At 44.5% G+C, this 16,788-nt stretch overlaps 1 protein-coding gene across 1 annotated transcript in view; it reads left to right on the top strand.

The window, feature by feature from the left end:
• Positions 1-16,788, top strand: part of Map3k19 (mitogen-activated protein kinase kinase kinase 19) — a 41,547-nt gene that overhangs the window by 17,305 nt on the left and 7,454 nt on the right. Inside the window, exons 7-11 of the mRNA NM_011737.2 lie at positions 3,097-3,187; positions 4,926-4,998; positions 7,192-7,451; positions 8,623-8,666; positions 13,325-15,745. Coding sequence (NP_035867.2) covers positions 3,097-3,187; positions 4,926-4,998; positions 7,192-7,451; positions 8,623-8,666; positions 13,325-15,745 — 2,889 coding nt within the window. The remainder of the gene's footprint in view (positions 1-3,096; positions 3,188-4,925; positions 4,999-7,191; positions 7,452-8,622; positions 8,667-13,324; positions 15,746-16,788) is intronic.

Genomic DNA, 16,788 nt, shown 5'->3' with positions numbered 1-16,788 from the left:
AAACATTCATTTACATAAATTTAAATACGCAAATTAGCTAGTTAGGTTGTACCGAGAGTGTGTGTGTGTGTGTGTGTGTGTGTGTGTGTGTGTGTGTTTGTGTGTGTTTGTGTGTGTTTGTGTGTGCACATGTGTGTCTTAATTTCTACTGTCACAATAAAATCCATATAGCGAGTGAGTGAGATAATAAAGAACAGAAATTTAAGTCAGGCGGCAATGTTGCATGCACTTAATCCCAGCACTTGGGAGACAGGGGCAGGCAGATCTCTGTGAGTTCAAGACCAGCCTGGTCTGTATCACAAGTTCCAGGACAGCCAGGGCTACACAGAGAAACCCTGTCTCAAACAAAACAAAACTACAAAAGCAAAACAAACCAGAAATTTATTTCTCAGTTCTAGGGACTAAGGAGTTAGAATAGGTTGCTGTTATATGGCTTTTCAGACATAAACCCATGTCTAGCCATCTGTCAGAGTACAGACAATAGACCAAAGGAAAGATTCCATTCACAGCCAGCTCAGTGGAGCAGTGAGTTCATTAGCTTATTTATAGGATCATGGATAAGGGGCTGTATACAGAACCATGGATGACTCAAAGGCCACTGGATCACCGAAATAAATGGGCGATGAATCCGGGAAAGCTGCATCCTTGAAACTTGTGATCTATAAGTACCTCAATTAAAGAGCCTCTCTCTCTCTCTCTCTCTCTCTCTCTCTCTCTCTCTCTCTTCTTTTCACTCAGCCCCCAAGTAATTCTTTTTTACTGCTTATATAGCCTCAGGGTAGGTCAGAGTCTCGGTAGCTTTATGAGCTTCCTGACTCTTAGGAGTTGCCTTCTCTCTGCCGAAAGAATGTTTCAATTCAGTGTATGCACGCTGGAAGCCTTTGGTTAGTTCCTCTTTCTGGCTCACTGGTGTCTTGACTAGGACCACTCAGGCCACTATCAGGGCTCCACTCTCATGAAGTAATTCCCTCCTAAAGGTCCTACTTCCTCCTGACATCACTCTGAAATTTAGGACTCAAACATAAAATCTCTTTGGGAAGACAGACATTCGATCTGCCCCTAACTTGTATGTGAATAACACAGAAGGCAGTTCCTGTTTTATCTGTATTGAATTCTATGTCATAGGATTCTATTTATTTTATACATTTTAAATTTTTTTCATTAATACTTTCTTTCCAGTGTGGGAGTCTTTTCATTTCTGAGTATTTTTACCTTCTAATGGTATTTAAAAATTTTTAATTACATTTATTTATGGGGACTAGAATTCAAATGCATATTACAGTACTCATGGACATCAGGAGACAACTTTTGGGGATCAGTTCTCTCTTCCTATGCAGCTCCCAGGATCAAACTTGGGTGACCATTTTTGGCAGCAAGTGTCATTCCCCATTGAGACATCATACTTGACATTCCAACAGAGTTTTAAAGAAATCTGTTCACAACCTAGTTTCCTATGCTTTCTATTCTCCCCACCCTTCTTTCTTTAAGGTTTTAGAATCTTTGGGCAGTTGTAGTGTTCCTAAAGTTCACAGTGCCAGGGTCGTAGGACTTTGTTATAGAACTGAGGCCTAGATGCGCCTTTCCATTTAAATACGGTGTTTATTTTTGAGACAGGTCTCATGCATCCCAGGCCAGCTTCAAACTGCTTGCATAACCAAAAATGACCTTGAACTCCGGCCTCTGCCTCGGTTTCCCAAGTGCTGAGATTACAAACATGTGCCTCCATGCCCAGTTATATATGGTGCTGGGCACAGTCAACTACATCCCCAGCCTAGATGTAGAAAATTAAAAGCACAAAATCAATAGTAACAACTTCCATTAAAGGAGAATATCACCAACAATAACTCTGAGGCAGATGTTTCAGAAAGTAGTGGTGCTTGCTCCTACCAAGCCTGGCTACCTAAGTTCAATCCCTGGGACCCACATACTGCAAGTAGAAAACTGAATCCCACAAGCTAGCTTCTGACCTCCACATGTGCCCTGTGCCACAAGCATGTGTCCTCATGTGTACATACACACACACACACACACACACACACACACACACACACACACACACATATGCACGCGCTCAATAATAATCTTTTTTAAGTCAGGTGGTGGCGGCATACACCTTTAATCCCAGCACTCAGGAGGCAGAGGCAGCCTGGTCTACAGAGCAAGTTCCAGGACAGAAACCTTGTCTTAAAAAATAAATAAAAATAAAATAAATGAAAATAAGTTTTAAAAATTAAAGACAATGACTTCTATCATACAAAGAAAACATTTCCCTTTAAAGAGTTCTGAGTACTTCTTTATAAATCAAGTTGGCTTTCAAACATAAGGCTTATTTTCTAGAAGGCCAAAGGGAGTTTGGGAAGTTGTGCCCCATGATCAGATCAGAGAACAGTCCTAGAGAAAACTGTAATCAGCTTTGCTGCCTGCTTCCCTCTGGGGTTCTATCTGCAGTTTCCCTGGGAGCAGGGCTTTCTTGATCTTCTGTGATGCCCCAGGGATCAGCTGTAGGCTGACGTTGTAGCTCCTCGCAGTTTGCTTCCCTGTGACTGTGTCTGAAGGATTCTTTCCACTTATCCGTGCAGAGGGCATTTGTAGCAGCTTAAAGTAGAAAATACTGAGGGTGGGATTTCAGCTTTGATCTTCCATTGTCATTACGCAATTAACCGCTTCTGCTCCGGGGGAATGGAACCTTCCTCGATGTTTAAAGTCCTAAATATTTTATCCAATTTAGAAGGAATTCACAGTGTCAAAGTTTACCCTTGGAAGGTCAGCATTCACCCTGCCAACAAACTAGTATGTTGAGTCACCACCTTAACGTTTAGATTTTAAAAAGTGTGTATGTGTTCACACATGTGTGTATACATGTGCAAGCCAACCTTGGCTGCTGTTGCTCTAAAGCCAACCTATCACGGCTGGCTGACCCCAGGTAACCACACGTGCGTCTGCTTCCCAGGGCTGGTGTTACAAATGTGTGCCCCAACACCAAGCTTTTAAATGCGGATTGCGCTTACTGAACTCAGTTGCTCATGCCTGTGTGGCAAGTGTTTGACTGAGCATCTCCCCAGAACCTCTCTGAGCTCTCAGTCTGTGATCTTACAGGACTTTGACCTTGAAGATGACTTCAGCCCGTTCATATTGGCTAGGGAAGGAGCAGCTCCCAGGGGTGAAAACTGGCCACGAAGGACAGAAGGTATATCAACTTGTCCCTAAAGATAGCACTGTTGCTTTGGGGTTCTCTGGCAATTTCAGAAGTATGTGGTGAAATTTTGAAAACAACTTGCAAAGGGAAAGAACAGAAGCTGGAGAGACAGCCACTGGTAAAGTGCTTGCTTTACAAAGATAAGGCCCTGAGTTTGTTCTCCAGAGCCCACATAAAAAATGCCTGATGCCCCGGCCTACCTAGTGAGTGTCAGGCCAGGGAGAGACCCTGTTCCCCAAAGACAAAAACAAAACTTACAAACAAGAAATCAAGATGGACAGTGCCTGAGGGATGACACTGGCATCATGTGTATGTTCGTATACATAAACACACACATTCAGAAGGAGAGGGAGAGGAGGGCAGGGGGAAGGGATCAAGGAGGAGAGGGGAGAGGGAGGGAAGGAGGGCGGGAGAGAGGGAGGGAAAGAGAAAGAGGAGAGAGGAGAGAGGAGAGAGGAGAGAGGAGAGAGGAGAGAGGAGAGAGGAGAGAGGAAAGAGGAGAGAGAGAGAGAATATGACTAAAAAACCCTCCATCTTTCTGTTATATCCTTTATCTGGATCAGGCTTGGCCTGCTGCCCCTCCCTGGACGGCCACCTGCTCCTGCTCTCTGTGGTTACATAGTTACTGTTCCAGCCCAGCCCCAGTCTCATGCTTTCCATTTCCCATCATTCCTTTCCTCTACCTCTGTGCCCCGTTGCACTGTGCCAAGCAGCCTCCAGCCTTCCTTAGTCTTAGTCACTGCCTTTCTCCAGGCTGAGTACAGAGCATAACTTGGTAACAGTTAAAATAATGATCATCATTGATCCTGGAAAAACTGATGAAAACAAACGACCCCTGCCCCCCTCTGGAAGAGTCCTGTGCTCAAACTGCCTCTGACTTTCATAAACTTTAAAGCCAGGTCCTCAGAAAGCCCAACAGTGTCTCAAGTTGCCTGGGGGGGGGGGAGGGCGGGGCGGGGGGCTCTTAAGGTTTTAAACCTTAATAATTCAAAGAAACAATGATCTTTTTGACAGAATTTCTCTTTGTAGCTGATGGATTTCAGTTAATATAGGTTCTCTGGGAGGCAGGTGCTGTCTGTTATATTCAAGGGGAACTTTTTATCTCCAAACAGGACACTGATCAGTCAAAGACTCTCCTCTCCATCTGGAAGATTACATTTTAGTTATTTTTTTCTACATGTATATATGTGCGTGGATATACACATACCTCAGCCTATATACACAAGTCAAAGGATAATGTGCCAGTCGGTCCTTTCCTTCCACCATGTGGGTCCTGAACACTAAACTCAGCTAATGGGGCGTGTGTCAGACTCCTCACTAAGCAAACCTACCCTGTATCTGGAAATTAACATAAAACCAACCTTTCGATATTATGACTTCAAACTGTCATCCCAAAGCTCACACTCAAGAACAGTGCACTCAAGTCTCTCTCTCTCTCTCTCTCTCTCTCTCTCTCTCTCACACACACACACACACACACACACTTTCAGGATATTTTAGCCAAGTATATAATTTTGTGGTGGGCCACACTCACCACCATCCTTAGCTGGAGGTGGCACATACTTGGCACAACATGGACGTGCTGGAGAAATTGGCCAAGCCCCACCCCCTAACTAACATTTATTCTATGACCCTTAGGAGTAGACTTATCTAAATAGATTAAAGCATTTCATCCATTAGGAGTTCACTCCTTTCTTTCTTCATCTACTCTTGTCATGACTTTCTACAGGTGTGGAGATTATTGTGACGTTTCCACCGGATCCTCTCCAAGAAGCAAGCCAAGAAGACTTGAAAGAAAGCAAGTAAGGAATATCCTCCAAGGTACTGGGCTGTAATTTAAGTAGAAAAGATGGCAGTTGTGTGGCAATGAATGCGATGAAGAGGGGCTGGACAATAAATAGACATTTCAGGTGTGTGGGCCATATGACGTCTGTTGCAGTGATGGAGCTCAGCCGGAAAGAACACTTGCTGGCAAGCATGAGGATCAGAGCTCAAATCTCCAGTATCTATGTAAAATGCTTGGAATAGATATGTGTATGCCTATAACCCCAGCACTGTGGGGAGGTAGAGACAGGAGGATTACTGGGACTTGCTGGCTGTCAGCCTAGCTTCAGGTTTAGTGAAACACCTTGTCTCAAAGAAATCTTCTAACCAGTGTGGGACACCCAATGCCCTCCACTGGCTTCCATTTCAATGCACATAGGCAAATGTACCTGCACACAGAGGAGTAGCCCCCCAACACACATGTGCGAGCACACATAGACACAGAGAGAGAGAGAGACAGAGACAGAGACTGAAGGTCTGATTTGGCTTCAGGGCTATAGCATACCTACATTGTTCTGGAAAAATGCTATTCTGTAGCCCATGACCAGTACAAGACAATGTTAGTACAGACCATGAGGGTGAGCATTAGTAATTTGATAGTACAATCTCACATCCACTGATCAGTTGATGCAAAAACAGTTTTTGACTCTTGGCATTCTACTCTAGTTTTCATTACATTTGTCAAAAAGTATCACTCCGCAATGACTTGGAAGGTTGTAAGATGGCTTCTTCTGGCACTAGAATTCAAAAGTCAGAGACAGGAAGATGACTACAAGCTTAAGGTCAGCCTGGTTTACATATCTTGTTCTAGGGCAGGCGGCACTCTTGGGAAATCTCTTTCCCCAATGAGATGTAAAAAGTGTCTACCCCTCCTTATAAGGTCCCAAAGACAAACTAAAGCATGGCTCTACCAGAGGTCACTTAGAGAGCATCGGGGAGGGGCTTATGGGAGCATGGAAACCCCAAAGCAGCCACATTGGAAAGTCTTCAACCAGTACCGATGTTGGCTTCCCCAGAGTCAGGTATGGAGTCTTTGTCAATTAACCTTCCTTATCGTTTATACCCTAATACCTCCTGAGGTCCCATGCAATTAGGACAGAATTGTGTACAGTTGGTTGGCAGGACTAGCTAGAATCTCAGGTGAGGTTCCACGACCCTCCTAGTAAACTGGCTAGTGATAGATCTCCTACCAGCAGGAATAGTCAGCCTGATGGAAATGGTGGCTGTTTTGTTTGGAAGATTAACTATACAAAAGCAAGGCTCTGTCTTTCTCAAAGAACTAAACGATGGAGTTGGGGGTGCAGCCCAGCAGGCAGAGGGCTTTCTTAGCATACATGAAGCCCTGAGTTTGATCCTCAGTGCTTCATAAACCGGATATGGTGGTGCATGCCTGTAATCCTAACACTTGGGTGGTAGAGGCAGGAGGCTTCCAAGTTCAATGCCATCCTTGGCTACATAGCTAGTTTGGGACTAGCTTGTATTATATAAGACTCTGTTTCAAAAAATAAATAATAAAAATAAGGTAATAAAAGTAGCTAATGAAAATAGAAACCAGTTTCCCATTGCAGACAATTTGAGAGTACTGGCCTGGCTAATTAATTCGTTTTGTCTGACTCTCCTGTTCCCACGAACGGGGACTAAGAAAGGATCACTGACTAGGACTGAATCCAGAAGGCAGAGCTGGCAGGAGCAGGCCAGGACAAGCAGGGGGACTTCTCCTGGTAGGAGTCCACAGCCCCACTCAACCAGACCACGTGGGAACCAATTTTCCTAACTTCCCAACACGTTCTCTGGTCTGAGACCTGCAGATCTGGAGGATACTGGGAATGTACCATCAGTTTTCTGTAACTGGCAAAACACTTAAGAGAGTGTACAGAGAGGAATTTGGTTTGGTTTCAGAGGTTCGTTCCACAGTTGCTTTGGTTTTGTGGTGTAAGACAGCTGCACATCATGGTGGAGAGCAGGCTGGGGAGGAGGCTGCTTCCTTCAGGGTGGTCATGAAGAGAACACAGTGACAAGTGCCGGAACCCCCTCCAAGACATTCTCCCAGCCATTAGGTACCACCTCCTCCGACATCGTCATATGCAAGGGACCAAACTTTGATCACAGAGAGACCCCCTGAGATCTGAACTATACCAGCAAATGAGTTTTCCCCATCTCTCTCCTTTCAGTCAGGTGACTTCAGAGCATCAGGAACGGGAACAAGTGCATCCTGTCTCTCCACCAGATGACGCGGAGATGGTGGGCCTCACGGGGAGGATGCTAACCACACAGCCTTCACTTCTGAAGACAGACGGAAGTTCTGAGGAGCTCTGTGGTGTGGACGTGGCTCTCTCACCACCCAGACCTTGCTTAGACTCAAGCCTTGCTGCATCTGCAGCTGGGGAGGTGGCTCCTTGTGTTCTGAAAGAACAGCAAAGGCAATCTGATGGTGAGTCAAGCTCTTGCTTATGCGTGTACGTTTAGAGTATCCATACAGGTACATAATGTATGACAGCATATGCCCCCTCATCCTTCCATGCTCTCCCTCTCCTCACCCCTTCTTCCTGTTAGTTCCCTGTCCCTAAACAATCTTACTTCTCTGTTCAGGCCGTATTTACTCATATGATTTTATGTATCTCTATAAAAATATGGAAACCACAATTAAGAGGGAACATATTAAATTGAGCATTTAATTCTACAGTGGAGCTGGAGAGATAACTCAGTGAAGTGCTTGCAAGCACACGGATCTGAGTTAAATTCCCCAAGCCCATGTTTTTTTTTGTTGTTGTTGTTTGTTTTTTTGTTTTTTTAAAAAAAGTCAGATATGATGACATGCGCTTGTCACCGAAGCCCAGGGGAGGCTGAGTCAGAGGATCCCTGGGGCTCAATGGCCGGAAGCCTCGCCAACTTGACAGATTCCAGGCTAGGGAGAGGTCTTGTTTCAAACGAGGACAGTGGTGCCCAAATGGTTGTGTCCTCTGACTGCTACAGGCACATGATGGAATGAAGATGCCTTCGCCTCTGCACATATGTGCCCGTGTGCATGCATACACACACCACACACACACACACACACACACACACACACGACTAACAATAGGCTTAATAATGACAATACTGAAGGCAATGGGAGCAAATGGCTGGAAAGGAAATGCATTTTGTATGTGTTTCAGGGAAGAGTATTTCATGAACTAAAAATAAATAAGCTAGTGTAGGAGCCGGGCATGTGGCTCAGCTGATCAAGTTTTACCTAGCATCCACGAAGCTCTGGGTTTGCTTCCCATACTAAGCTGGGCAGGACACACACCTGTAATTGTAACACTCAGGGGGTGGAGGCAGGGGGATTGTAAGTTTAAGGGTATCCGTGGCTACCTAGGGAATTCAAGGTACTAACTACATGTAGGCTGCTCTATGAGACCAGCTCTCAAAAACAAATGAACAAACCTATAACACCCCTTCTGGTAGCTTTAGGCTAAGGTTTTCTGAAATCACTTCACAGCACTATGTATACCACACAGGGAGAATATACTCTGAAACACTTTCCCGCATATCTCCTGCTCCATCTATGAACTCTTCAGCCTACTACTAATAACACCCAGTTCTTGTTTCTTTTGTTATAGAGTTTCCTACCTCTGACATAAGCTACAGTAGCCGAAGAACTGGGGTAAGATCAGTTCCAGCATGTTTGACTTCATTAAACAACAATAAGGGTGGTGGTGGTGCACACTCTAATTTCCAGCACTCTCGAAGCAGAGGCAGACAGATCTCTATGAGTTCGAGACCAGCCTGGTCTATAGAGCTAGTTCCAGGACAGCCATGGCTACACAGAGAAACTCTGTCTCAAAGAAAGAAATAACAAAATCCATAAATCTCAACAACAATGACAAGCTCCCACAAACTTCTCAGTCAAATCTTCAGCAATAATATTGTGGAGAAAATTTAAAAAAGGATGACTACTTTATGGAGAAGCTAAGTATTCATGGGAAAACCATTCCATGTCCTGTGAGGTGCTTCTCTGGGCCATCTCCTGCTCCTGGGTAGTGGGGTGAACAGGTCTCTTCATTTTCTGTCTTCGTTTTTCCTTCATTTTGTCTCTGTTTCTTAATGCGTTTAAGTTTGGGGGACAGGGTCTCACTATGTCACCTAGACTGGCCTTGAACTCACAGAGATCCCCCTGCCTCTGCCTCTCTAGTTCTAGGATTAAGGGTGTGGATTGCTGCTCTACTCACCTCATACCTTTGTCCAAATCCCATGTTACTCTTTGCCGTTCACACCCCACCCTGATGGGGGAGAGTTTTCCTGCTCCTATAAAGCGTTACAGGTAAAGATCCTGGGAAGATACTTGTTACTTGTCAGTTTTCTCAGCTCTCTTGGCCTTCAGTGTCCTAGGAGACATACAAACATCGGTGCATACCTGTGTGTTGGTGCATACCTGTGTGTCAGCACATGTGTGACACCTGTGCACACCTGTGCATCTGCAGTGAGTGACACCTGTGCACTTGTTTCCCAGGCACTGTCCACCTTGCTTTTTGAGACAGGGTCTCTCACTGGCCCGTTACACTAGGCAAGCCAGCTAGCAGACTCCAGGAATCTGTTTTACATCCTCAATACTGGGATTCCAAACTTGTTCCACCACAGCTAGCTTTTTAAATGTGGGCTTTGGGGCTAAACTCAGGTGTTTGTACTTGCAAGGCAAGCAGTCTACTGACTGAGCTGCCTCTTCATTCCTTATTTCCTTTTTTTTTTTTTTTTTTTTTTGAGACAGAGTTTTTCTGTGTAGTCCTCCTGGAACTCACTCTGTAGACCAGGCTGGCCTCAAACTCAGAAATCCGCCTGCCTCTGCCTCCCAAGTGCTGGGATTAAAGGCGTGCGCCACCATGCCCGGCTTATTTCCTATTTTTGAGAAATGGGAAAAAATTCAGACAATAACATTGAGAGAGAAGTATCCTCTAACACTTGAATTTCTAGTATCTGGGGTTTTTGGTTTTTTTTTCTTTCCTGCTTGCACCTAGTTGGCAAGTGAAAATTGAAGTCATAGCTCTCAGTCACTATGCATAATCCATGTCTATAAATAATCCCATATAATTAGGTACAGAGTTTGTGTACATAAGAAAAGGCCACAAAGGAACAAAACCAAAACTAAAAAAACCACTTAAGGACTTTATAGCTTAAGGGCCACAAAGTTGAACGCTATAGTTTGCATTGCACTGCCCTCTAGAGGTTGGTAATAATTAAGAGTAGCTGACTTTGAACTAGAGGGCAAGGAGATTTAACAGTTAGTTATTAAGGAGTTTGGAGAGATGGCTTAGCGCTTAAGAGCACTTGCTACCCTTGAGGACCTGGGTTCAGTTTTTAGTACACATAGGGTAGCTCACAACCATCTGTAACTCCAGTGCCAGGAGATACAACAGACACCTTGGTACACATATATACATGCAGGCAAAACACCCATACGCCATCCACATTAAATAAATCTTTTTTTAAGCTATTGAGGCTTTTCTTGTTTTTCGTTTGTTTGTTTGTTTGTTTGTTTTGAGATTGGCACACAGCTCAGACTGGCCGCAAGCTTGCTGTTGTACCTGAGTATGACCTTGAACTCCTGATCCTTTGACTTCTACCTCCAGAGTCCTTGGATCATAGGCATGCATGCACCATCACAGCCAGTTTGTGGATTTCTGGGGGACTGAATCAAGTGGTTTCTGCATTCTAGGTGAACAGTAGCAACTGTGCGCCTACAAAGCCCTTAGCATTGCTAAGTTTTCAAATTTAAAGCTGTTCCCACCTAAATGACTCAGCAAAACAATGAGTTCATCGGTCCTGGAAGAACCCTTAAGCTACATATAACAACAAGCTTAAAGTGTTCTCAAGAGGGCTTTAACATTTTCATCAGTCCCGTGGAAACTAAAAAGAAAAGAGAGATAAAATACTTCCCATTTTAAAATTTAACATTTAAGCTGGGCATGGTGGCCCACACTTTAATACCATTGCTTGGAATGAAGGAGTAAGTGGATCTCCAAGTTCGAGGTCAGCCTGGTCTACAGAGTGAGTTCTAAGGCAACCAGGACAAACAAAAACCAGCTAGACAGCCAGACAGAAACCCTGCCTTAAAACAAAATAAACAAAAAAGCAAGCAAACAAACTAAATAAATAAACAACCCCACATAACTAATAAGTATAACCATGAGTCTTGACATGTAAATTTTAGCCTTTTTATTTTTTGAACATTTGATAAGTATGGGTGTTTTGTCTGCATGTATGTCTGTGCATCGTGTGCATACAGTGCCCATGGAAGCCAGAAGAGGGTGTCAGATCCCCTGGGACAATTACACACTGTGAGCCATGATGTAGATGCCACCCTAGAAGAGTAACCAGCACTCAGTTAACTTTAGCTTTAAAAAAAGATTTACTTTATTATTCCTAGTTATGTGTATATATGTATGTCTGAGTTTATATGTGCATGCAAATGCCTAAGGACCCCAGAGGTATCAGGTCCCCTGGAGCTGGATTTATAGGTAGCTATGACCCACCCAACATGGGTGCTGGAAACCAAAACTAAGTTCTCTGCAAGAGAAATCTATACTCTTAACATCTGATCTAACACTATAGCACCTAATTATCTTTTAAAGAGTCACTTAATCTTGATTCTGGAAAAGTACGGAGAATGATATTTTAGTTATTTTGTGTTGTTTTTTTCTCCCTATTTTGGGGGCTGGGGATCCAACCTAGGGCTTCATGTATGCTAAGCATACATATACTATACCACTGAGCCAAATAGCTTTGAGATTTTTTAAATATATTTTTAAGTGTGTGTGTGTGTGTATCTGCCTGTCTGTTGTCTGTCTGCCTCTCTTTCTCTCTCTCTCTGTCTGTCTCTGTCTGTCTGTCTGTCTGTCTGTCTGTCTGTCTGTCTGTCTCTCTCTCTCTCTCTCTCTCTCTCTGTGTGTGTGTGTGTGTGTGTATGTGTCTATGTGCATGTAGAAATCACAGGACAACTTGGCAGAGTTAGCTCTCTCCTTCCACCATGTGAGTCCCAGGAATCAAATTTAGGTCATCAGGCTTGGTAGCAGGAGCCTTTACCCACCAAGCTATCTTTCTGGTCCTGATCAGGGTTTTATTTTATGTATGTATGTATGTATGTATGTATGTATGTATGTATGTATGTATGTATACATGTATGTATGCATGCATGCATGTATTGGCAAGTACTCCAGTGCAGGCTGTATGGCCTATGACCTTACACCTCTGACCCTCTGCCCTCTACCTCCAGCCCTGGGGTTACAGATGTATGAATACAATACTGGGGATGAAACCAGGGATTTGTGCACACCAGGCAGCACTCTACTATCTGAGGTCCATCTCCAGTTCCACATTTTGGCTTTAAAAGTTGGGATCTTTTTGGGCTGGAGAGATGGCTCAGCAGTTAAGAGCACTGGCTTCTCTTCCTGAGGTCTTGACTTCAAATCCCAGCAACCACATGGGCTCACAATCATCTGTAGTGAGATCTGATGCCCTCTTCTGGTGTGTCTGAAGACAGCAACAGTGTACTTATATATATTAAATAAATAAATATTTGGACCAGAGCAAATGGAGCAGAGAAGGGGAAAAAATTGTGATCTTTGTGTCCTGTTGACATATTGATGTAGCTGGACTTAGCTGAGTGGTAGAGCACTTGCCAGGTATGCACAGGCCCTGGATTTGATCTCTGCCTTAGTTAGGGTTTCTATTCCTATGAAAAGACACCGTGACAATGGCAACTCTCATAAAGGAAAATATTTCTTGGAGTTGGCTTACAGAAGTTTAGTACGCGACCATCACAGTGGGAAGCATGGCAGCGTACACATAGACGTGGTGTGGGAGAAGGAGCTGAGAGGTCTACATTTTGATCTGAAGGCAGAAGGAGGAGACTGGGCAGCTTGAGCATTTGAGACTTCAAAGCCCGCCCCCAGGCCACACCTCCTAACAGTGCCACTCCCTATGGTCCAAGTGGTCAAACATATGTGTGTATGGGGGCCATTCTATTTAAACAGCAGCAATCACCAACTCTTTAAAAACACACACACACCAAAAAACCAGTGATATTTAGGACAGCTTTATATTTAAAGGATTTCCATACGTGAATATTAGAACTTTTTGACTTAAGCCAAGCAATGGTGATGCAATTCTTTAATCCCAGCACTTGAAAGATTTTTGAGTTTGGGACCAGCCTGGTCTACATAGCAAGTTCCAGGACAGCCAGGATTACATAGAGTAAACCTGTCTCAAAAAAAAAAAAGGCATTTACTTTGATATTTTTCTTCATTCATTGTTTTCTTTCTCTTTTAGCTTCCTCTGCCACCACTATCATGCTTGCCCATGAGATCTTGTATCTTCAATATGGAAAAAAGCCCCAAGTCCCCAAGGCACAGGGAAAGAAAGGTCCCCAGCCTCAGCCTGTCTGTGCCTAAGCTCCTGGAACCTCTTAGCCGACCTCTTAGCCAATCTGCAGAGTTTAGTTCATCAAAGAACCATCAAGAAGTCACGCAGGAAGGACCAGTGGAACACACCCTCAGGGGTTCTAACTGTACCCTCTGGTCCAGAAACATGTGTTCTTTCCGGAAGAGCGGAAAACAGGGAGTAGCGGAGAGTTGGCCATCCCAGGAAATGGAAGGGTGGGACAAAACTAAAACCTCTGGCTTCAAAGAAGGGCCATCTTTGTTCTCTTGTGAGAGTGTCAAAGAAGACACTACTCCTACAGAGAGGGAAAGGGATAGTGGGTACCATGTTAGTGAGATGCAAAGAGGGGGAGAGGACTCCCAATATCTTTCATCAAGAAAAAAAGAGAGTTGGACAGCCAGAGTGGTTGAGCGAGATTCAGGGGTTGAGCACCCCATTCTCTGCAAGCTCCTGGAAGTCTCAAATTCAGAAATGACCCCAGCAGAGGAGAAAGAGATCGGAAATGAGAACGTTCCTGATGCCAAAAGCAATTCTGTACACAAATCTGGAGCAATGGAGCCACATGCAGCGTCAGAAGAGGTTAGTGTTCCTAAGAATGGTCCCAGTGTGAACTCTGACGGCCCTGCTGAAGAGCTGGAAGGTCATAGAGACATAGAACAGAACAGAAAAATACCAATGGAGGAAGAAACAAATCCCGAAATGAATGGGGTGGTGCCGCTTACTCACATCGCATTCCCTGGAGAAGGGACATCCAAGGGACCCGCTAGAGCCGAACCACACCTCCAAAGGAGAAAGCGCCCGGCGCAGAACAGCAACAGCTTCAACCTGCTTGCTCACCGAGAACACGACAAACTCCAGACAAATACTCATAGAACCAAGTTGGATTCAAGGACCAAGGCCAGGAACAGAGCACCCCCTAATCTCATGGTTTCCATCCAAGCATCCATTAAGCCCAACATGCATAAAAACAGCATAAAAACTCAAGTTTTCCCTGCTTTGGAACTTATAGACCACAGACCTCATCCCTCCTCCAAGTTTCAAAGGAGAGCACCTCTGACAGAAAAGAAGTCAACGCATCAGACCCAGAAACCTAAAAAGCAAGCATTTCCTCGAATCGGTAAACATGCAGGCATAAAAAAGCCAGGCATTCCCCTCTCCGCTGAAACAACAGATCCGAGACTGCACTTCCTGGATTTGAAGTACAGTGACATGTTCAAAGAAATCAACTCAGCCTCCAACGGACCAGGCATCTATGAGATGTTTGGAACCCCTGTTTATTGTCACATTCGCGAGGCAGAAAGGCACGACCACAGATGTTACCGTGAGATACGTACGGCTCCATCAGGCCGATGTGTCGTTAATAAATGCCAGTCTTCCGAAAGTGACAGGTGCAGCAACAGCAGGGCAAGACTTCTTCAGAAGAGACAACACATTAAACCCCCAAAGCCATTGCATGGTCTCAGGCAAAAGCACAGAGGGTTCATTTCTAAAGACAAAGGTTGCAAGGATATGGGGGGCCATACAGAGGATAGCGTTTCAGAACCTGATGGGCAGATGAAATCTCCAGGAAATGACTTTCTATCTTCCAAAGATGACGCTCAACTCATGCACTTGATCCCCATCCCTGAACTGTCCCCCGAACAGAAAGCACCCGCTCCAGTCTCAGATCTATCCATTGTTGAGGAAATCTTCACAGAGGAGTGTGCAGACGAAGAAGGCATTCTCAACGATGACAGCCTTACCCAAAGCCTTGGCGATCTGAAAGAGCCTGAAGGGTTGCACCCCCAGGCCCCTCTCGTTCCTTCAGAAAACAGCTGGGCTGTGCTTAGCGAGAAGCGTTCGGGCAAGCGTGTGTCTCCAGAAAAGCACAATGTAGAACCTCTTGATAAAATAAATGCTGAGCAGATGTTCCCGGGTTACCTGGAGTTTGATAGCCTTTCAGAGAAGTCTAAAACACTGGTGAGCTTTTCCAGTTGCTCTTTCCAGGAGAACCTGGAAAGAGCCCCTTCCCCTACAGAACAACACTGGGCACGTTCTTTGGAGCAGGACAGCTTAGAAAATAACTCCACCACATACCAGACATTTGGAAAGATTTCCCAGGAAATCTTAGACCCAGGAAAGAATGAAGAGTTGACAGACGAGTTGCTGGGTTGTCTAGTTGAAGAACTGTTAGCACTCGATGAGAAAGATAACAACTCTTGCCAAATAATGACAAATGAGGCAGACGCCAAAAACCTGAATCTTGTCTTCAGCAGGAGAGGCAATACCATCGAAGAACTGGGCAGAGAGACAACAGATGTCAAACTTCAGGTTGGTCTGACTAGAGTCAGAGGAGCACTGGGGTTGGAATGACCTTAGAGACAATCTGGTTCAAAACCTTGTTTTTAATTACATGTATTTGTGTGAGTGTGTGTGTGACACACACGTGTGACAGGGCATATGTATAGAAGTCAGAAGATACCTTTTGGTACTCTTCTTCCACTATTTCAGTTGCTAGGATCACACTTAGATAGATCATCAGGCTTGGTGTCCCCTCCCACAGAGTCACGGCTTCTCAGCCTTCCAAATGCTGGGACCCTTTAATACAGTTCTTCATGCTGCGGTGAACCCCCCCCCCCCAAAACCATAAAATCATTTCATTGCTACTTCGTAACTGTTTGCTTATCCAGACAGGGTTTCTCTGTGTAGCCCAGGGTGTCTGGAAACCTACTCTGTAGACTAGGTTAGCCTCAAACTCAGAGATCTGCCTGCCCCTACCTCAAGTGTGCCACCATCACCTGGCTCGATACTTCATTTTGTAATTTTGCTATTGTTATGAATCTTAATGTAAATCTTTGACATGCAGGATAGCTGATATGTGCCCCTGTGAGGCTGTGACCCACAAATTGAGAACTACTGCTGATCTTGCCATCTTGTTACCCCCTAAGATCTTTATTTTCAAACAAGGAATTATGAATGCCAAATAGTAATTTCTTCAAGGTCTTGTGGTTTGTTATGCAGAGTTGAGATCCAGGTTCCTTGATTTCCAGGCTATGATTCTTTACTGTGCCTCTTTTTTTTCCCCCTTTGAGACAAGATTTTTTGTAACCCAGGCTGGCTTTTGAACTCATCATACAGCTGAGGATAACCTTTAACCGCCAATCTCCTGCTTCTGGCTAGTTTACGTGGTGCTGAGGATGGAGCCCAAGACTGTGCGAATGTACTCTACATATTGAGCCACATCCTCACGTCTCATTGTGACTTCTAGAATTTAGCTAGTTTGCTTCTCTACCTTGAGATCACCTGGAGAAAATTAATAAGGCAAAACTAAGTAAGTCAGTATTTTGTTCAATGATGACATTTTCAATTTATGG

This window comes from Mus musculus, chromosome 1, assembly GCF_000001635.26.
Source record: "Mus musculus strain C57BL/6J chromosome 1, GRCm38.p6 C57BL/6J".
Classification (NCBI taxonomy): domain Eukaryota; kingdom Metazoa; phylum Chordata; class Mammalia; order Rodentia; family Muridae; genus Mus; species Mus musculus.
This window is presented reverse-complemented; position numbering and strand designations above follow the sequence as displayed.